The sequence below is a fragment of the Triplophysa rosa genome, linkage group LG7, assembly GCF_024868665.1.
Source record: "Triplophysa rosa linkage group LG7, Trosa_1v2, whole genome shotgun sequence".
Taxonomy (NCBI): domain Eukaryota; kingdom Metazoa; phylum Chordata; class Actinopteri; order Cypriniformes; family Nemacheilidae; genus Triplophysa; species Triplophysa rosa.
The window spans coordinates 27,031,771-27,054,035 of record NC_079896.1 but is presented as its reverse complement, the minus strand read 5'-3'; the positions used below and the strand labels follow the sequence as shown (position 1 = coordinate 27,054,035).

General features: G+C 40.4%; 1 protein-coding gene and 1 long non-coding RNA gene across 2 annotated transcripts in view; both read left to right on the top strand.

The window, feature by feature from the left end:
- The first annotated feature begins 1,475 nt into the window (after nt 1-1,475).
- LOC130556312 (uncharacterized) lies at nt 1,476-11,922 on the top strand. The gene is made up of 3 exons (XR_008963207.1): nt 1,476-1,550; nt 8,627-8,716; nt 11,749-11,922. It is a non-coding gene; the product is annotated as an uncharacterized LOC130556312 (long non-coding RNA).
- A 1,123-nt stretch (nt 11,923-13,045) lies between these two features.
- The window catches only part of tanc1a (tetratricopeptide repeat, ankyrin repeat and coiled-coil containing 1a), a 32,941-nt gene continuing 23,721 nt past the window's right edge, over nt 13,046-22,265 (top strand). The window contains exons 1-2 of the mRNA XM_057338969.1: nt 13,046-13,120; nt 21,618-21,783. Of these exons, the coding sequence (XP_057194952.1) occupies nt 13,046-13,120; nt 21,618-21,783 (241 nt within the window). The remainder of the gene's footprint in view (nt 13,121-21,617; nt 21,784-22,265) is intronic.

The window sequence follows — 22,265 nt, the reverse complement described above, 5'->3', positions numbered from 1 at the left end:
AACAAAAGATGCATTCTATGTAAAAGCGAATGCTCAACCAGACCTGCCTGAAACACCTCGTGTAACCACACCCCGGCAAATCTGCGTAACTTCGTCACATGATTTGACTAAGACCGCCCAAATCTACACGTAGTTAAGGTGGGCGTATTTGTAAATCTCATTGTATCGTCTGTCAGTACAATTGCTTTGGAACCTGATGTTCTGAATATGGTAAGAGGCGTTACATTTCCGTGAAACGCTTGCAGTATTTGACCAATCACTACGCACTGGTGAACTGGCCAATCACAGCACACCTCGCTTTTCAGAGCCATGAGCTTTGTAAAAAATCAGCGCGTTTCAGAGAGGCGGAGCAAAGAGGAGATACAAACATGCACGGTGTGTGGAAAATTCAGCGTTTTTTAAACTTTAAATGGTGTATACACATTGCGTTACATCTAAAACAAACCATAATATTCCTTTTAGACGTGCAATATGACTCCTTTAATGGATTCTGTCTGTCAAACCAGCTGATGTTACTGGTGTGTCCCCCACAGGCCAGTTTAGAGGTGAGACACAACAAACCACATTATAACAGCAAAACATTCTGAGAAGATTTTTGTTTGCTGGGATGACACCAAATGCAAATGACCTGTAAATCTTTTCTTTTTTTGCAATGTGAGACATTCTTTTATTTCAGTACCTGCCTGTGTTTGCTTCTTGTGCAGATTTTTACTTAAAAAATACATATATGTGATTGCGTTCAGATTTTTAAAAAAGACGAGCATGAAGGAGTTGAGGAAGAAGTCTGTGCTTCTGACAGGTTAGAGTATCAGAGACGAGTTAAACCCGGACAAGGCCTTCGTTGAGATCCTCAGGCCGTCTGAGGTTCAGGAGAGAGGCTGTCAGCTGTCCATCTGCTTCTCTCTGCCCATCAAACACGTCTTTAACGAGCTTTAAGTCGCGGTAACTCACGCACGCACGCACGCACGCACGCACTCACTCACACACACACACACACAAACGTCTTCAGCATTTTTTCTACATGATAGTATTTTTAATTTCTACAGTATGCATTTTCTTGCCAAACAAAATCTTTTTGACCGTTTCACATACTTGAAATGTTGTTTCAGTTGTGGTGTTCATTGTATTGGACATTAAGACTTTCTATATTGGACAATTGTTCATATTAACAGTGTTAGAAATGCAAAATAAAATCACATGATTACTGCTAGAAAATTATCCCGGTCATTACTAAGCAGCAATATCTAATTTATTATCTGTATCAACTGTATTGTATTAGCAAACAGTTTTAAAGTACACTTTTTCTCGCTTGTATCTTTTGCTCCCTTGCATTACAATTTTTGCATTCGTTAACGTGACAGAAAAAACGCGTAACGTACAATGTTGTATCAGCTGTCTGTCTGTGTGACGGGTGGGAGGAGTCGACACGCGCTCACTCACTCACTCACTCACTCCCTCCAGTCTGTCAGTCTTCACATCACTCCAGTCAGTGTGATAACGTTACTGGTGAGAAGAACGCGGGAGTCACGCGCAGTTTGTACTTAAAACAGGTGAGTTTTCCTCAGATTTGCATTAGACTTTCATTTCATTCGGTGTGAATGTGAACATTTAAAAGTAGTTTTTAAAAGTTCTCGCGAGAAACAGACTCGTGTGTTTACAGTCGCGTGATTTGTTTAGAAGAGTTCTCTCTCTGACGGAAAGGTCTTGTTTCACAGTAGTGAATATTACACTGATGTCTTTGTTCATCATAACAGCACTCTACGGTGAAAGTTTCTTGGGCAAAACAGTTTATTTTTTCTTGTTTATTTGTGATTATTCTTGGCACTCAGAAGAGAAACACACAGACACACTGTGGTGCATACAAACATGTACACTGTTTGGAGAAGCGACATACTGTATAATATAACAGCTTGAAACTTATATTTTATATATATAGATTATATAGAAAGAGAGAATGTGAAGCTGACCGAACGCCCTATGTTGCATGTTGTAGTGGCGCCGCCATCTTGAGAGGATCATACTCCAGTGCTATTGTTTTGATATGTACCGTTTAGGATTACATATTTAATCGAAACATCGATTATTCGTTTTTAAAATGCGGTCGATTCGATATCGATTCTCAAAAGGTGTGAATTGGTTGTTTTCTTTCATATTTTCACAAGCACTGAACATTAACTAACGTGAATGTTATGTCACTTTTCTTCATTACAACAGGGAGCTTATCATTCATTCATTGCTCAATTAACATGGCGGATGCGGGTGTGTCGTTGAATTTAACATCACCTGCATACAAGGCAGCGGTTTATATGATTGCAGCCTCACTTTACAGCTAATTTTGTGAAATTTTGTTTGTTATACTGTATCTTAAATGCAAAATAACCTTATCCTGTTTGATTAAGGTATGCGACTGTTCTGTTTCAATATTCCCAAGTGTGTTTAAATTTAATATACAGGTTTGTGGCTGTTCATTTCATTTTTTAATTCACCATTATAATCTGATATTTACTGATCTTTTTTTAGAAATATCTATAGGATTTGTATTAAATCTATAATCATTGAGTCGAATCGAGAGTCAAATCGAATCAAGAGCTTGTGAATTGGAATCGAATCGGAACATCAGAATTGAGACCCATCCCTTGTACCGTTACTTGTTTTGTTTGATATATCATGGAGTGAATTGAAAGTGAAAGAACCAGCGGATTTTCCTGAACGACTGCGTAATGCTATTGCAGTTGTTAACACATCAAGACCGACCTACCATAGTTATATTTCTTAATCAAACAAGAAAAACAAAACACTGCATTGAACGCACTAGCAGCGATCCTCCCAAGATGGCGCAACATTCAACACGGCGTGACGTAGCTTCACATTCCCTCCTTTAAAGTTGGAGGATTTCTTTTTTCTTTACACGGGAGCACCCTTATTTAAATGATTCTTGTTTTTTTATAGTACAAGTGCAGTAACCAGGTTTTTTTGAGGATTGATTATCATTTTGTATAACCACAGTATTACTACAAATGGCCACATTGAAATGATCAGGTTCTATCTGCACTCGATTCAAAGGTTTTGCATTTCATTTGACTTTGTAGATAGAAGAGAACAACATAAAGAATAAATATCACATAATCCAAATAAGTTTTGACAAAAGATGTCAGATAGAACCTTATAATTCTAAGGTGACGAAATGTCATGGTTAAACGATTACTGTAGTAAAACCATGGTTTGTAGGTACTGTGGTTTTACTACGAATAAAACCAAAAACTATGTTTACTACTGTTAAACTGTGGTCATATTCTCATGTGGTGTTTTAGTTGGAGTTTGAATGAGTCAAGACTTTTAGGGTCAGGAGGCAGCTGACACACAACAGGTGCAAACACACGTGTGTGTGTGTGTGTGTACTTGTACATCTATATTTGTGAGGACCTGTTTGAGTTGTAGACCAGCGGTGTGAGGACAAGGAGAGTAAAGCAAGGACATTTTGGCCGGTCCTCACTTCTAGAGACCCCTTTAAAGGGCTGTTTGAGGGTGAAGACTTGGTTTTAGGGTTTAGGTTATAGTTGGGTTTAGGTTATAGTTAGGTTTAGGTTAAGGGTTAGGGTTAGGGTCAGGGTCAGGCATGTAGTTCTGATGGGTAGGGTAACGGGCTAGAGATTGCATTACGTCAATGTATGTCCTCATAAAGATAGCTGCGCAAACATGTGTGTGTGTTTTATAAAGGTCAGTTTAACTTTGCACGTGTCGTCGTCTTCTGTCAGTGCTGTGAGTTCATGAGATTAGTAGGAATGGATTTTATTTGCAGGTCTTGTTGTCGTTGTTCAGATTAGTGAATTTGTTGTGTGCTTTATTCAACCATATGATGTTTTCTAAAGACAGTATTTTCTACTGTAGCTCACACTTTCTATGTATGCTTCACTCTTGTGTGTGTTGTGTTGTGCTGAGCAGACCTTCACCATCATCATTTCCAGAACAGCTCAATCAAACTATACACAACATGAAGACATTGTTTTATATTAGCATTCCCTTGGTCAAAAGTCATAAATGTTTAAAATTGTGTCTTTTTACATAATACCATTGTTTAGCCAAGTAAAGTGTTGAACATGCACTTTTGTATTTTTACGTTTGTTTTACATATATTTGCTAATAAATAAAAAACGTACAAGTAAAATAAGTAACTTTGTGAATCATAAATGAAATCTATGTTACTTGTGATTTTCAGTGAATTTACTCATGAATGAAAGTACACGTCTGTTGTTCCTGGCATGTCTTTGGTGTTTTTATAGCGTGCTAATGGTTTAATTGTGTGAGCAGGAGAGAATGAGATCATGTTTAAACTCAACGTGTTATTAATGTTTGTAGGGCTGTCACGATTATGAAATTTGATTGGCGGTTAATTGTCTAATAAATCATTGTGGTTATGATGATTAATTGTCTGTTTTTGAGCTTTGACATTTAATTCTCATACATTTTAGATTCAGCGATTGAAACGACCATATTGTTCTGAATACAAGACTATGTTTTTTTCTTGGAAATACATCAGAAAAAATTGGGTCATCATACTTAAGGTTTAGGCTTTTACCTGTCAATAATACAACCACCAAATACTTGTAAATGAAATAAATTGATCAGGAGTGAATTGAAGCCACCATTAAGATCTATCAGTCATAGAAAAGCTTCTAGTCTGTTTTTTTCTCACTTGCAAGACTACAATAAAATTTTACTTTTGTGTTAATGAGATTTTGGTAGACTGGTTTTCACACTGAGATTTGCTTAAATAATATTAAATTGTACTGCAGGTAATTTGTATATGTTTTAGTTTTTTTTTAAGTGATTGTGTTACCACAAGTATTACCATGCTTTAGTTACAATATATACACTAAAATATGCAATATGCAGATGCACTACAGCTCCCCCTAGTGTCTTCTATAGAGATGTGCAATAATTGCGATGATCTGAAACCATCGCGATGAGGTCAAACAATCGCAATGAGACGATTATTTAATAATCGTGACAGCCCTAAATGTTTGTAGGTTAGTGTAATGAAGTGTGTGGATCATCGTAAAACAGATCCGCTTCTCTTTTCCTCAACACACACAGTATGTGAATGGCAGTATTTCACTTTGTTTTGTGGCTGTATTGAAGTGGCAAAATTATCCCTCGCTGTATTTAACTCAGTTAGACAGTCAATGATGTCATTGATTCACAAGATGATTAGGGCTGTCACGATTATGAAATTTGGCTGGAGATTAATTGTCTAATAAATCATTGTGATTATGACGATTAATTGTCTGTTTTAGGGCTTTGACATTTAATTATTGTACATTTCGGCTTTGAGAAGACCAGATTGTTCTGATTATAAGACTATGTTTTTTTTTCTTGGAAATACATTGGAAAAAATGGGGTCGGTGTAGTCATTTACATGTCAATAATACAATTTTTTATTGTAAATTGAGTAAATTGATCAGGAGTGAATTGAAGCCACCATTAATATCTATCAGTCATAGAAAAGCTTCTAGTCTGTTTTTTCTCACTTGCAAGACTACAATAAAATTTTACTTCTATGTGTATTAAATTTTGGTAGGCTGGTTTTCACACTGAGATTATTTTAAATAACATTAAATTGTACTTCATGTTATTTTTGTGGTATATGCTGTAAAGTAAAAAAAAAGTGATTGTGTTGTGGTGGTACATTTTACCAGTATTACCATACTTTAGTTACAATATATACACTAAAATATTTAATATGCAGGCACTATAGCTCCCCATGTGTCTTCTATAGAGATGTGCGATAATTGCTATGATCTGAAACCATCGCGATGAGGTCAAACAATCGCGATGAGACGATTATTTAATAATCCTGACAGCCCTAAAGATGATGTCGTGATGTTTTTTAGTTAAACACATTTTGGTAGGATGGAAAAAATAGATGTTGTGGTGTTCAGCTCTCATCGTGTGTTTTGCATGCATCTATCCCACAATCCCCCAGGTTCATGTGCCATGAAAACCCTATATTAAAGGGATAATTCATTCAAAAATGAAAATTCTGTCATCTTTTACTCACGCTCAATTTCACACCTGTATATAAATGACTTTGTTCTGATGAACACAAAGAAAGAGATTTGGAAGAATGTCAGTCGTTTTCAGTTCTGGGACATCATTGACTGCCATAGTAGGAAGAATTCAATGGTAGTCAAAGGTGCCCCAGAACTCTTTGTTTTCATACATTCTTCAAAATATCTCATTATGTAAATTAAAGTTGTTAACATTCTTCCAAATATATTTCTCTGTGTTTATTGGAACAAAGAAATGCATACAGGTTTGAAACAACCTGAGGGTGAGAAAAGGATGACAGATTTTTCATTTTTGGATGAACTGTCCCTTTAAGTGGGCTATTCAGCTCTCATCATTGCAGTAAATGAATGGGATGGATGGACTACAGAATATATGCAGAGAAGGGTGCATACTAGAACTTTACACAAAGAGTCTTTGCGTATTCTGCTCTTGTATGGCCTCGAATCCCCCCCCCCCCCATGGGCCATCCTCCTGTTGAAATGTTAAAGTGGGGAGTAGATTTAGGACAGATTGTCCATAAAAGGAAACAAGGCCATTCTCCCCTAGGTTTCAGCCATAAAACCTATTTAGAAAAATCTGTCCTCATTTTGCACTCAGCCTCCAGTCCTTCATATCAGAGTCGTTCATTTATTCTGATTGGTTTCAATGAAAACTTCTCATTCACTTGCCTTACACTCATATACGGCACGATAAAACATACTCATGTACTTCTGCATGTCTTGAATGTAAGGTTTTATTTCTGTTCTGTCTTTAGTCTTTTGGTTTTATTCCTCCTCGTCCACCACACTCGACTGCCCGGCCCTTGCTTGTCTTTCTGTGTTTCACCCTTCACCATCTGATAAATCTCAGTTTCAGTCCAATTAAACTGCAGTTTTGGCTCACAGAAACGTGCTATTAGTAGAAAGTAGAAGTTAAAGTGTTATTCAGCGGTGGTCACAGCAGACATTTCCAGTGGTTTGGCAAACATGTTACAGCACTGCAGTCTGTCATTTTATTTTCCATCGTGTAGTGATGCCTCAGCTGAGGCTTCATTAACTTCTCAAAGCAAAATCACTCGAGAACAAACATGATAACATCATCCTTCCTGGAGATATCTTTATATCTGTTTCCTTCTTTCTCTCTAATGTTGCATGCCTTTATGTCCATTGTGAAATATATTTATGACCTCATCTGTGTGTTTGGTGCTGTATGACAAGCAGGGTCATGGGAACTTTATTTTGTGTGTTTCTTTGTGTGTTTTCTACTGCGATGGATCTTGACACTGGATGTAAACAAGGTCTTAGTGAGAATATACTGAAGGGTGATTGTCAAAAGACAGAATACTGAAATGGTCACTGAATAACCAGTCTATGGGTCTGAATGCTCAGATTAGGGCTGTGCAAAAATATCGCTACATGTAACTATTGTAATATTTTTTTTTAGATAGTGTATCGATAGTGATACGTCTACTATCAATAATTTTTTTTAAATCATGTCATATACATACGGCCAAAAGTAAGTGGAAGCGAGCATGGTGAAAAATATAAGAAGGCTTGGAGCTCTCAGAGCTGATGTGTGGGTGTGCTTTGGTTGTCAAAATAAGTCATGGAGTAATGAGTTATATCAAATAATACTGTTTGTAGCTTCTCAAGTCATGACACAAGTCACTTGGCTACTGCAGTGCATTAGACAGAAAGTTTATTAAGAAAAGTAACAATGACATTTATTGAGCTTTCACGGATGTGACACCAGCACATTTACAGCACGGATGAACCAGAGGTTTTATTCTGCCCATGTTCAGTGTTTTAACTGTCATGCACCACAACAGACAAGTGACTTGCGTGAGCCGCCTTATTCCCCTGTGCTACCCACTTGAGGGGCGCGACCCACAGTTTGAGAAGCCAAACCTCTGATCTAAAGGTCCATGCATCGCACATCATGGCCACTCTGCAGAGGTAAGGGATGTTTTTACTCTTATCCTCACAGAAAACCCCCGCTGGTGCACAGCATGTTGTATTTCTACCTCTACTTTTGACATTTTCTATTTGAAGTATTGCAATATATCGCAAATGTGTATCGTATCAAAATACATATATTGTACCGTGACCCATCTATCGTGATATGTATCGTATCGGGAGGCACTTGCCACTACACAGCCCTAGCTCAGATACACAAAAACTCTTTTCTCCGTTTTCAGAATCATGTGTAAGTGGGTGTAGACGGGCTGGTGGTGTTTCCTGTCATTGTGTGACTGACAGACAGCTGCTGTTAGGAGACGGGGAATGTTGAAGGCTCGCTGCTTTCTTTTCTGAGACTTCTTTTAAGTTCTTTACAGCGTCTGGCTTTTCATTCAGTTTTATATGTCATGTGTTGTGTGAAGGGTGTGTAACTCTATATTTGTTTATATGATCCAAAGAAGGCAGCAGAGTGTTTATTACATGTGGAATGTTGGGAATTTCATCAACCAATCTCTCTGTCACGAGGTGGCGACACATAAACACATGAATGAAGAGTTTTGTTGTTTGACCAGATCTACTTTTCTCCAAATGTGATTTTTTTTCTATGACTGTGACTGCAGGTATAAAGGAGCGTGGGAAAGGTGGTCATCGCATCATGTTTAAGGGAGTACTGAAGAAAGGAGGAGGGAGAACCAGCGGAAGAGACGCAGGTCACGTAAAAACAGACGTTTTATAAACTCCATATTGTTTTTTTGCTGTTTGCATGTGGTCCCCAAACTCTTTTACAGAGCTGTGATTGGTTAAAGGAGAGTGTGTAGTGATTTTTTCCCTGCGTTCTGATTGGCCACCGGTGTAGATAAATGGTTCAGTCTCTTTATCATCCCCATCGCTTCTATAGCCAGTGAATGTCTTTGACTGTTTGTGTCGTTTTGAACACAAACATAATCTCGCACGTGTCAGTTTCTTGACAACACCATCACTGCGTTTCATTACTCGATGAATGATGTCATGTTGGTGTGATGACATCACAGGTATCTGCTCGGGTGTTGCCGTCCCGATATCTTCCTCCCCACGGATCCTCTGGATGGTGTCGCGTTCTAATTAACCTGGTTCATCTCTCCTGCGCTCACTCATTTAAGTATGTCAAGAGAAGTTTGAGAGCAGCCAAACAAACACCATCTGACCCACATGCCTGAAAATTTCTGTCTACAAAGAAGTGATTTCTCTGCTAATGTTTCTCTCTTGAATACAGATGTTGTCATGATGCTGATGTGCAGATCCGCTCTAGTAACGCCCGTGAACTCCTGCCGGTTCTGATAGTGACTGTCTCAGTCGGTTAGAGAATGCTCGTGTGTTCTCTGGAGGGACATATTGCTCATGAAGTATTTACAATCACAGAACTGACACGCTTTCATTTGACTGAAGCCTGAAGCTCTTCTCACTACACATTATAATGAAAAACATCAGACATTCTTCTCAGTTTAAAGAAAGCTGTGTGATATGCTGTATCATCGTTCATCTCTAAACACTACTGTACAGTGAGAATAAATAACACAGATATGATTCGGATCCGGTCATCAGGAACACTTTCTGCCCCTCACAGCTATCGAGCTCTTTAATCCTGATGAAACAGATCTTGTTGGGGTTTGGTGGATTGACCTCTTGCATTTGAAGTGTCAGATTGAGGGATTTCTCTGCCTTTGAAGTTTGAACTGAAGTCTTGTAAAGATCGGATCGGGAAGGATTGAGCTTTAAAAACACTCGTTTGATGCCGGTTACAGTGCCGAATGATTTACAGCATGACTTTAAATGTGTGTGTGTATGTGCGTGTGTTTAAAATAAATGTCATCGTGTATAAATCAATTAAGCGTGGCGTGACTTACAGAAAGTTGATCTATCAGCAGCATTACGCACACGTGTGTGTGTGTGTGTGTGTGTTTGTTTCCGTGCGTGCTTGTGTGTGTTTGTGCGTGCGTTTGTGTGTGTGTGTGTCCGTGCATGCGTGTTTGTGTGTGTGTGTTTGCTTCCGTGCGTGCTTGTGTGTGTGTCTGTGTGAGTCTGCGCGTGCATGTGTGTGTGTCTGTGTCTCGTGTGTCTTGAGGTCAGTTGTGTGTCAGATGTTCTCTGTGTTATCTCAGCTGCTGCAGTGTTCACTTTCTCTTTACTCGGCATGTTTCTGTAACTTCATCACATTTACTGTTTACTCACACATGTGGTCACACTGTTTCTTTCAGAGGGTGAGAAGAAGTCTACAGTTTTTAAGTTCATATATTACATTATTCACTTATTATGAACTCTTGACTGAAGCATGCACACTACATACAGGACCAGATTGTCGGCTTCAAACCTGCAAGCTTATATGGTCACCAGCCCAGATCTTTAACCAGCGGATCTTTAGATCTTTAACCACCACTCTTATAATACATATCATTACATCATCGTTGATGACATACTGGCCGTCTTGTTTTCACGCAGTATCGCCCAAAATACATGAGAGATCAGACTGAATTTTCCTCTTCGGCTGAAAAGTTGATGAAAAGTGTTTCACGTTGAAGTTCTTCCATTAACACAATGGTCTCATTACTATAAACCTCAGCCGGGTGTGTTTTCAGGTTCGTGAGTGAATCATGGATAACACTGGTGTGTGTGTTAGCGTCTGATCTTAGAGACTGACTGCAGATATACTGAAAGGACTTCATCGCTTTGGTGATCATCACTTCTGCGTGTTCTTATTCAAGGTGTGTGTGTCTTTAAAAGGAATATTTTCCCCAGGACGCGTGCATTTGTTTGTTTGTTTTTATTCACGTAATAATCGTAAAAACAGTGACCATAAAACCTACAGAGACAAACAGTTGAGATAGAAGAGAATTCTTGTTATCAGTCCTTAACCCATCAACTGTGAAATGTTGATATAAACCCTTGAGATTAAATCTCGTGATGACTGTCGAGGAATATTTGGGTTATATTTTCACCCGCATACCAAAAACAGAGAAATGAAGTGTATGAGGATGGAAATGAAGCCTCTTGTGTGTTTTGTGCATATGTTGATATACTGTAGAAGCTCAGACATCATGTGTTTTTCTACCGTATTCAATAGACAGAATTTGCGGGTGAGAAAGTTTTTTTTTTTTAATGTTTCAATGTATAAAAATAGGACTACAGAAATATCAAGGACTTTTCTGACCCTGAATACATTTATTTCGTGAGGTTCAGTTGTGACGTGCATTTTCTTCCATTTCTTTTTTTTTTACCTGTATTTGTGTGAATGAGAAATAAGATCTCGGTTGGTAAGATCCAAGATGAAAGTTTAGGCAAAGAGAAGTTTTAGGCAGAAAACCGAGCACTGAAATCCACTGCAAACATGTAATGAATGTATTACAGCAGCTCTGATGGGTTTGGTCTTTCCACATTTGAATAAATATAGACTTCAGCAAGGCCTCCGTCCAGCTCCAAACCCTCATTTGGACGGAATTCATATGGTGATAAATATTTCATGTGTGATGAATGGAGTCTTTGGTTATGGGCTGTAATTATTTCTGCAGTAGACTGTCATTAAGAGACAGCCGACCGCAGATCTACAATAAAAGACATGCCGGCAAACTTTCCACCCGTGGCCAATGTCTCTCAGTTTCAGCTCAAATAGCATTTGAATTATGATTTGTACTGGATTGACTTGAAAAGGTCGTGATTGGAAAACATGAAGTAAATAAATCTGTCTGTCTGTCTCTGTTTGTGTGTGTAGGAAGTCCCGGTTATCATCACAGATTTCAGGAGGATGGTGTTGAGGCGGTACAGCCGTACCCGTCAGACGAGCTGCTGCTGAGACCCAGTTTAAGCAGAGGAGTGTCCGTCTCTCTCCCGTCCTCCCCGCTGCTCCCGCCCCGTCACCCGTGCGTCTCACCGGAACCTCACAAATCTCCAGGTACCACACGCACTGTCTTCATTTTAAACACATGGAGTACAAACACTACATCAGATGTTAAATATGGATTCCCCTTTTTGAGAATTCTACAGTGGTATGAGTGCCATCTGTTGGTGTGGAGGACTGTCAGTAAGTTATAATGTGAGACCGGTGATGATAGATCTGGTTTCTTTCAGCTTTTCAGGTTTTACAAGACTTTTATCTCATTACCCGTCATAAGTGTTCTCAACGGTTTCTTCTGCTACTAATAGTTCATGTTCAATGGCAGTATTTATATTCCTGTAATGACATCTGTGTTCCTGCAGGTGGCAGTCTGCACCATTTCTTAACACTTAAACTGTCAATATATCATGTGAACGTGACTCTTTTTACTGAAATATTCCTGGTGTTTTTGATCATTTATGTTTTTTTATAGTAACCTTCAAAGTTGTGCTTTCTGTCTGGTGTTCAGCAGTCATTGTGAAATTATAACATCTTGTTTACATTAAATAAATGCTGACACTGTAGCAGTTTTGTGTTTTGTGCCTTGTCTTTTGTTTGTTTGGTGATTTTCTTCATCTGTTTATTTTGCTTATGTAAAAAGCTGGTATTGTATGTCTGTAAAGTCTCGTTGGCTCAGTGAGAGCAGGAGGAATTAAAATCATTACACATCAGGTTTAATCTTGAATCTGTGTGAGAGTACAGGACAGATCCACACACACCTCTGATCACGGATCTGACATTCAGCCAACATCACAATCACATCTGAAAGGATTTAACTCTCTCTCTCTGTGTGTGTGTGTGTGTGTGTGTGTGTGTGTGTGTGTGTGTGTGAGCATCTCTCTCTCTCGCTCGCTCTTTCTCTTTTCTCTCGTCCTCTGCTCAGATCTTCAATACCAGACCTCTGTACTGTGTTCCTGATCATCATCACGTGATCTTTTATATAGAGATGTTAACCTGCTGAATGTCACAGATGTGCAGATGCACATGGTGTTGTTTTTGGGTCATCTTGGACGTCCTTGTTCTATTTCAGGCCGCTTTGGCATTTTACAAATGTACCGTCTCCAAATATTGGTGTGTGTACAGATTATTAATAACTCATGAAGCGGTCACACCTCCTCCATCTGATGATAAAGACATGGGTAGAGAGCAGCGGATGCAGATGATTTATCATCACATCACTTCTGACACAGGTCACTTTGACTTTCACACGGTCAGATGTTCATTGTCCTGTTTGCCCTCCACACCTATGAACTGCCTCAGAATGGACTCTCAGTTATATTGATTGTTATTCACAGGACAAGAGCAAAGAGTCATGGGAGATTTCAGGCTTTTTCACACGTCATGCAGACACTCTTTAGCTTAAATCCACACGTGCGTTAGACTTTGATTCTGATTTGATTTGTTGAAACCGGTTCATATATGGGAGATACCAAACGAACCCATTAACACTAAAAGAGAAATACTAGAGACCGTGAGGGTCTTTAGAGAAATATCTGACTACAGAAGATGCTCATTTCAACGCACCATTTTGTTTTAGTTGTCTTAGACATCCTAAAACACACACGGCTAGAGTCACAGTTTTTAATTGTGATGGATCTCTATGGCAACATTGTGTGTGTGTGTTTGCCAATGATAATGTCCATCAATCAGTTGTAACGATTTACCCAGATCAGATCTCTCATCACATCCAGCCGCCGTACGTCTCCATCTCGATCGGTGCTTTCACCCGACTGCATGTGTTTCGGCCATTAAACGCAGAAAATAAACCTTGGATGGACAGGGCTGTAATTTAAATGTCATTTTACAGGAACAACTCATTTGACCCAAAATGAAACCACTAGACTCGGCCAGGTTGAGTTCTGCCAGTTGCCGTGTTTGTCTGAAATAGACGCTCGGCCAAAGAAAATTCAGTCAAGTTTAATGAGCCCTGATTTTAATGACAAGTGTGTTTTGCCTGAACCGCCTGTTAGTTAAACAGTTATGCATGCATGCTTTATAAATACTTAAAAACACAGCTGACAATCCCTTGTTTTTACTTTTGAATTGCAAATTCAGGAACATGTACTCTCTTAAAGATCCTCTACGTTGAATTCCTCAATTTATTGTTAGACGTGACCATTTTTTTATATTTTAATGCATGTTAAAATCCCTGTGGAATACCTTAACGTAACTTAAATACTTAAATAATGTTATAGAAACAAAGAAATTAAGCTCAGATGTACCACCTGAATCTATACAGAGGAGCAGAATGTTCCTGTCAATTCACTTCTTTAACCACAAATGTCCACTAGTCCAGCGTTCTGTACCTTTAAATCAAACGAATAAGTAGTTTGTGGGGGCAGTTGCTGTCAGTGTTTAATATGAAATATATTTTTCAACACGACAGTTAAAGCAACATGATGTAGAGTGTTATTACTGATGTGTGGGCTGTACAAAACCGTCATCAAAGTCTGTCGTCTGGTGAGGCTTTTATTAAAGCAGCTGCGACTCTGAAGCCATCTGAAAGAATCTTTAACTCATGTGCCATATAAACATCTATTATTCACTAATCAAAGCAACTGTGACTAAGCTCCGGCTGATCTGAACTTTGAGAGAACAGACGTGGACGCTCGCTTTATTTCCGCGTCACAGTAGCTGCTGATGAATGAATGGTGAAATGTTGTTGACTTTATTTTGTCTTTTCGTTCAGAGGTATGTGTAAGTGCTCAGGTTCATTCAGAGTTGGGTTTATCCATTAGTGTCATTGAATTTGAGCTGCCTCGGCATCATCACATGTGATGTGGTTCTCTCTCTGATCTTATGATCAAATTCACCAGATCTTAAAGGAGCAGTGTGGAGATTTTAGCGGTGAGGTTGTAAATTGCAACCAACGGCTCACTCCACCCCTCCCCTTCAAAGCACTACGGTGGCTGACACGGGTCAAAGGTGTCGTCATGTTTTCGCTTCTTTCCTGAAGGAGATCGTGTATTTACAAAACACGTTCTGTAGCCGTTTGTCCGTTTAGGGCTACTGTAGAAACCACATGATGAATTCCATGCGAGGGGACCCTCGGTGTGTGTAGATAAATAACTCATTCTAAGATAAAAACGTAGTTATGTTTATTATATTACATTTCTGTCAATAGATCCTCCAAAGAATGACCCTCTGGACCTTTAATGCTCGTGCAGAGCTCATACATTGGCTGCATCATGTATTATAGCATGGCTGTATTGACCGATCAGCATCCAGAAGAGAAACTCTCTGTTTTACTAAAGCTCGGGACAGTTTTATTCTATCTAGGGAACTCCTGACCTCTCTCTCTCTCTCGCTCTGAATGTTCACATTTTTTTCCTCCGTCTCTCACGTCGTCTCGCTCGCCCTCTGTCCATCGTCCTCTTCTCCACCTCCCCCACTATACACACACATGCTCATATCTCCATATCTCTCTCACATCTCTTTAGTCCGGGTCTCTCTCTCCCACACCCACAAACACACTTCCCGCAATTCCTTACTTCGTCCTCACGTGTATGTGTTCTCGGGAGGTATTTCCATTATTTGGTCATCTGTATATGAGAGAAAGAGGCTGTCTGATGAGAGCAGACGGAAGTGTGTGTGTGTGTGTGTGTGTGTGTGTGTGTGTGTGCGTGCGTGCGTGCGTGCGTGCGTGCGTGCGTGCGTGCGTGCAAATAGATTTCAGCGTCTGGAAAATGAAAACGTCAGGCAAGCGAGATCAAGGCTGATTTACAGTCTTGGAGGCGAGCAGAGGAAGTGAGAAAGAGAGATCACTTGTGTCTGAATTACATCAATATATGATTGTGTAGCAGTTAGGGGTGTAACGGTTCTCCGTAAAAAATTGAACCGCACGGCTCATCTTAAATCTGACGGTGCATTTATAATATGGTTCTTTAGAAATTATAATGCGTAAAACAGACTGACAAAAGTCGATGGATACACATTTAATACCTACAACAAATCAAATTACCTACAAAATGTAGACAAATTTCAATTGGATTGACGTATGCTGTAATATGAGCAGTCATTTCTGCTTTCATCACCCGGGTGTTGTGAGCGTGCCTGAACCGCACATGTTGCTGTTTAAACGACACTCATTCAAGCCTTGCCAATTTAAACATTTAAGTGCAAGATGATGCAGAAGAAAACTCGCTTGCGCACATAAGAGAAGTAATTTGAACCGTTACACCCCTAGTAGCAGTGAATGTTTGGATGGTTATCACAGCCTGTACATGCTCTAATTATAGATATACACACATAGATCCTTCATTAACTAGGGCTGTGCAATTAATCGAAAATAATTGTAATCGTCAATTTTTGCCTTCAACAATTACAAAAACAAAATAATCGACGTAAAACGATTATTGTGCCACATTCCATTTGGCAAGGATCCTCTCTTTTCTTGTGGTATAAATCCACAGCGCACCCCTTTCCTTTACAGTTGTTCAGCTGTGCTATTTCTTTACATTTATTTTTCAGTTGAATTCACAGTTTAAAAGCAAAGTTTTTTTATTTTTCTATGTTGTTTTAAAACTTAGTGAGTAATCATGTTAAATAATCGGGATCTCAATATTGGCCAAAAGAATCGTGATTATGATTTGTGTCATAATCGAGCAGCCCTATCATTAACACATGTTTCTATGGGCGGCTGAACGCGTGAGCAGTCAGTAACTATAGTTTTACACGTGGATGAATATCAAATGTTATGTTATAAGTGATAAACTAACTCCATACAGACGAAGATAAAAAATGGAAATCTCAGGAAATTAATTGATTTTTATCGTAAGTGATGACAGAAACTGAAATGTTGACTGTTCCAAGATGGCGGATATGTTGACACTGGGGTGGTTGAATGTGGCATGTATGTGTCCATGTCTGTGACTGTAACTACATCATCTGCACCCTAAAAGAATCTCTGTCCATGACAGCAGTTGAGTGTTCAGACAAAACAATATTGTTGTGAACTACAGTACATGTGTATGGTTAATTCTGTTTGAGCCACTGACATGACGTGTACTTTCCCTCAAATATTCTACATGTGGATGGTTTCTTTCATGCACTTGAGCTTTTATGAGGAACTCATGCTGATGCTCTGAATGCTTTTACAGCGTCAGCGTTCATTTCAAATCAAATTCACACTCAGGTGTATTCCATTACTGCACATTACATGACATCACAGTTTGGAAAGTTTGTGTGGATCAATCAAACAATCAGAAGAAAACACACACGCGCACACACAGTGTGTCTGTTCCCTATTTCATTTTACAGGAATTAATGTTTAATTTAATGTGTGTGTGTGTGTGCGTGTGTGTGTGTGTGTGTGTGTGTGTGTGTGTGTGTGTGCGCGTGTGTGTGTGTGTGTGTGTGCGTGCGTGCGTGTTGCTGACTGTGCAGTTTGAAAATGAGCAGTCGTCCCCTCAGAGATGCTTCATTGTTTCAACCACACAACACTTCTCATTCACAACATATCCACAGTATGTCACTGCATGTTTTACATTTTTGTGTTTGTCTCACAATTGTTCCACTGATACTTGTGTTTGTGTTTTATTTCATCGCAACAGACGTTCCTGGTTGTTATTACATTTCTAAATGATTGCACATGTGATTGGACCGACAGAAACAAATAGGTGAAAAATTATATAGACTGGATTATAATTATTATGGGCGGGGCTTGATGATGGGCGGGGCTTGATTTGATCCGGTGGGATTCGATCAATTCACCAGCAAATAAAATCTCTTAGTGTGTGATGTTATTGCTGACATACGTGTGTGTGTGTGTGTGTGTGTGTGTGTGTGTGTGGGAAGGGTAAACCCTACGGTATGGGGACAAAATGTCCCCACAAAGATGGCAATATCCAAAACCCTTGTCCTTGTGGGGACATTTTTTGGTCCCCATGAGGAAACAAGCTTATAAATCATACAGAATGAACTTTTGTGAAAATGTAAAAGAGCAGACAGTTGTGTGTGATTGTTAGGGTTAGGGGGAGGGAATATGAGATACAGTTTGTACAGTATAAAAACCATTGCGTCTATGGAATGTCCCCATAAAACATGGAAACCCAACATGTGTGTGTGTGCGTGCGTGCGTGCGTGCGTGCGTGCGTGCGTGCGTGCGTGTGTGTGTGTGTGAGAATGAGAGCAGCACAGGGAGTGAGATCTCTGCTCATTCAGATTCACACCCTGTCCTCTCTCTCTCTGTCTCTCTCATTCTCACACACACAGAGCAGCTGATTCACTGATGAAAACTTGGTTGGTAATAACTGCGTGTGCTGGCGACAGTGAGAGAGAGATCCAGGGCAACAGAGAGGAGGGGTAGAGGGAGGGATTGAGAGAGAGAGAGAGAGAGAGAGAGAGAGAGAGAGAGAGAGAGAGAGCAGTGGAGACGGAGAGCAGCCACACCAGTGCTTGTGGATTTTGGTGAGTTGGGACAGATTTGCTTCATGTTCTGGATTCCTATTGATTTCAGGATTTAAGCTGAACGGGTCTTCTTTTTATTAGGATGAATGTTGACATCTGTCACTTGTGTGTGCGTGTGTGTGTGTGTACCTGTAGTCATGTTGCCTGTGGGCTTTGACAGACATCCTTCCCTAACCTTTAACTCTCTCTCTTTCTTTCTCTCTCTTTCTCTCTCTCTCTCTTTCTCTCTCTCTCTCTTTCTCTCTCTCTCTCTCACTCTCTCTCTCTCTCTCTCTCTCTCGCTCTCTCTCTCTCTCTCTCTCTCTCTCTCTCTCTCTCTCTCTCTCTCTCTCTCTCTCTCTCTCTCTCTCTCTCTCTCTCTCTCTCTCTCTCTCTCTCTCTCTCTCTCTCTCTCTCTCTCTCTCTCTCTGTCTCTCTCTCTCTCTCTCTCTCTCTCTCTCTCTCTCTCTCTCTCTCTCTCTCTCTCTCTCTCTCTCTCTCTCTCTCTCTCTCTCTCTCTCTCTCTCTCTCTCTCTCTCTCTCTCTCTCTCCCTCTCTCTCTCTCTCTCTCTCTCTCTCTCTCTCTCTCTCTCTCTCTCTCTCTCTCTCTCTCTCTCTCTCTCTCTCTCTCTCTCTCTCTCTCTCTCTCTCTCTCTCTCTCTCTCTCTCTCTCTCTCTCTCTCTCTCACTCTCTCTCTCTCTCTCTCTCTCTCTCTCTCTCTCTCTCTCTCTCTCTCTCTCTCTCTCTCTCTCTCTCTCTCTCTCTCTCTCTCTCTCTCTCTCTCTGTGGTTTAGGGTTAGATAAGCTAATGCATGAGAGTTTTTTGTGTGTTACATGCATTTCTTGCACATCTGAGTTGCAGCTGTAGGTCGAGGCTGCCAGAACTCTGAACACTCATAAATCAAACAGGCCAAAGGAACACGCATGCACACACACACACACACACACAACACATCACACACCACACAACACACACACAAGCTGTACAGATTGAGACTAAGTAAACAGTGAAGATCTGGACCACTAACATCCTTTATAAAAGAGTTTCAAGAGTGGTTTCAAAGCGGTGTTTTCTCTGTTGTTGTGTTTGTGTTGTGTTGTGTTGTGTTGTGTTGTGTTGTGTTGTGTTGTGTTGTGTTGCGATGTCCACACCTCAGATACGAGGGCTGATTAATATCAGATGTAATGGATCACGATGTCACGTGGCCGCTGTTTGGATGTGTTTTCTCTCAGCTACATTCACACACTTTGGCTGTTCTCTCTGAGTGAGTCGGATGAGGCCGATCTGAACTGGCAGATCTCAGAATTCTCTCACTTTCATCTGTGGGTTACCTGGCCTTTCTTTCTCTCTGTCTTTATGTCTTGGCCACTGTTTTTGTTATTCTTCTTAATAATTTCATTTTATCGGGCAGAGGTGCGTGTGCGTGTGTGTGTACTGGTTTAGCTATATTTGTGAGGGCCAAATGTCCTCAGTACCACAGTGAAATACGTGTGAACCCACTTGTGAGGACATTTTACTGGTCCTCACTAAATAAAAAGGCTCATAATTCGCTCAAATAGTGTTTGTCTTTAAATGTAATAGAGTGCACATGTTTGTGTGATTATTAGGTTAAGGGTTAGGGATAGGGGATAGAATATATCATAAGCCTGATATAAAATCAATGGAAGTCTATGTAATGTCCTCACGTGTGTGTGTGTGCGTGTGCGTGTGTGTGTGCGTGTGCGTGCGCGTGCGCGTGTGTGCGTGTGCGTGTGAGTGCGTGCGTGTGTGTGTGCGTGTGTGTGCGTGTGTGTGTGTGTGTGTGTGTGTGTGACAGCAGTGAGTGTAGAGGAAGTGTGAGCTAAATCAGTCATTGGCATTTCATTTGTTAGAGTTACATGATAATGCATAAATATGTTGTATATAATGTTGTACAGAGGTTTTTATGCATGCAGCACTCAAAGCTACTGTCGTTGTTATTGGCCTATCCAGGGGTCATACACTTTCTCTTCAGTAGGATGATTGGTGCTGGAGTAAAATGGGCGGAGCTACAGTTATAGACAACATGGAGGAAAGAGCAGGTGTATGAAGAGCCGTCTCTCTCGTGTGTGTGTGTGTGTGTGTGTGTGTGTGTGTGTGTGTGTGTGTGTGTGTGTTTATACAGTAAGTCTGTAGAGAGATGAGAGTCCTTCATTGGTGAACTGCTGGCAGGCAACAGTTCTCTAGAGACTCGGGCTCCGGTACACTGATCACGCACGCACACACACATGCACGCACTCACGCACACACACACACACACACACACACACACACACACACACACACACACACACACACACACACACTCTTCATGACCCATATAAGAGTGCAGGAGGATGTAGTGGATGTATGAGGGAGGACACAGTGTTGCTGTGAGTTTGATGTTCTGTGTATGAAAACAGGAGTCACAGCACATAGAATCATCATTCTGTAAAATGGCAGATTACCCATAATTCTTAGCATTCATCCTGGGGTGAAGCATTAAAGGGGAGGTCTGATTGAATTTCATTTCTTTAAATCGAGTTAGTGAGTAGTTTAGCTGTTTGAGCGTAAACAACATCTGTAGAAATCACTTTTTAAAGACGACAATGTTGGGACTACAACAAACTTTTCCTGGGTTAGTGACATCATGAATCCCAAAATTGACATTCACCCTGCTAGACCAATCACAAAAGACTGGCTCAGCTTGACCAATCAGAGCTTTTCAGAAGGAGGGATTTCAAGATTCAAGATTTTTTTTGTCACATACACTTTGTAAACATGCACAACTTGCAGTGAAATGTTAATCTGGTATACTCCGAAGACTGTGCATGTAGAGGAGAATATAGAAAATAGAAAATATCCAAAGAACCAGCAACTCGGGTATATAAGGTACTGTATACAGTAGCTTCCACTGTTCTATTATCAGTTAACAGTTCTGTAGGTTTTTGTAGTTGTTGTAAGCAATAACAGAAGGATTTTAATGATGTTACGAGCATCAATGGGATGTGACGCAATAATAAAGTTATTAAGTATAAGTGTAAAATAGTAGGCAGTAAACAGTGATTGTGATTGATGTTGGTGTTAAAGTGTAGTCTGTAAGAAGTGAATGATTGATGCTGATGTTCTGGATGTGATTCTGAAAGCATGTTGTTGGTTGTTTACATTGGAACAGAAGCAGACTGGAAGGATTTGGAGTATTTTTATGCTTGCCCTTGTATGGACATGAGAGTTTGGTTTGAATATTAATCTGCTCGCTTGTTTTCTTTTCACTCCCTGTGTTAACTCTATTTTTATTGTTGTGATTCTCTCTGTGTGTAGTGTGTAGTGTCGAGTCAGGGTGTAAGTGCTGGCTCAGCTCTGACCAGCAGTACGGCGTCTCCCAGCGCTGAGAGCCTGTCTTCTGAGAATCACCTGACACCTGTCACCTCCACCATCATCACCACACCCAGCTCCACCCTGGAGAGTAAAGACAGCGGCATCATCGGTAATCACACTCATCTCACCTTCTTTTAGTTTGTTGAGAGAGAGTGAGAGAGAGAGACACTGAGAGTGAGTGAGTGAGTGAGTGAGTGAGTGAGTGAGTGAGTGAGTGAGTGAGTGAGTGAGTGAGTGAGTGAGTGAGTGAGTGAGTGAGTGAGTGAGTGAGTGAGTGAGTGAGTGAGTGAGTGAGTGAGTGAGTGAGTGAGTGAGTGAGTGAGTGAGTGAGTGAGTGAGTGAGTGAGTGAGTGAGTGAGTGAGTGAGTGAGTGAGTGAGTGAGTGAGTGAGTGAGTGAGTGAGTGAGTGAGTGAGTGAGTGAGTGAGTGAGTGAGTGAGTGAGTGAGTGAGTGAGTGAGTGAGTGAGTGAGTGAGTGAGTGAGTGAGTGAGTGAGTGAGTGAGTGAGTGAGTGAGTGAGTGAGTGAGTGAGTGAGTGAGTGAGTGAGTGAGTGAGTGAGTGAGTGAGTGAGTGAGTGAGTGAGTGAGTGAG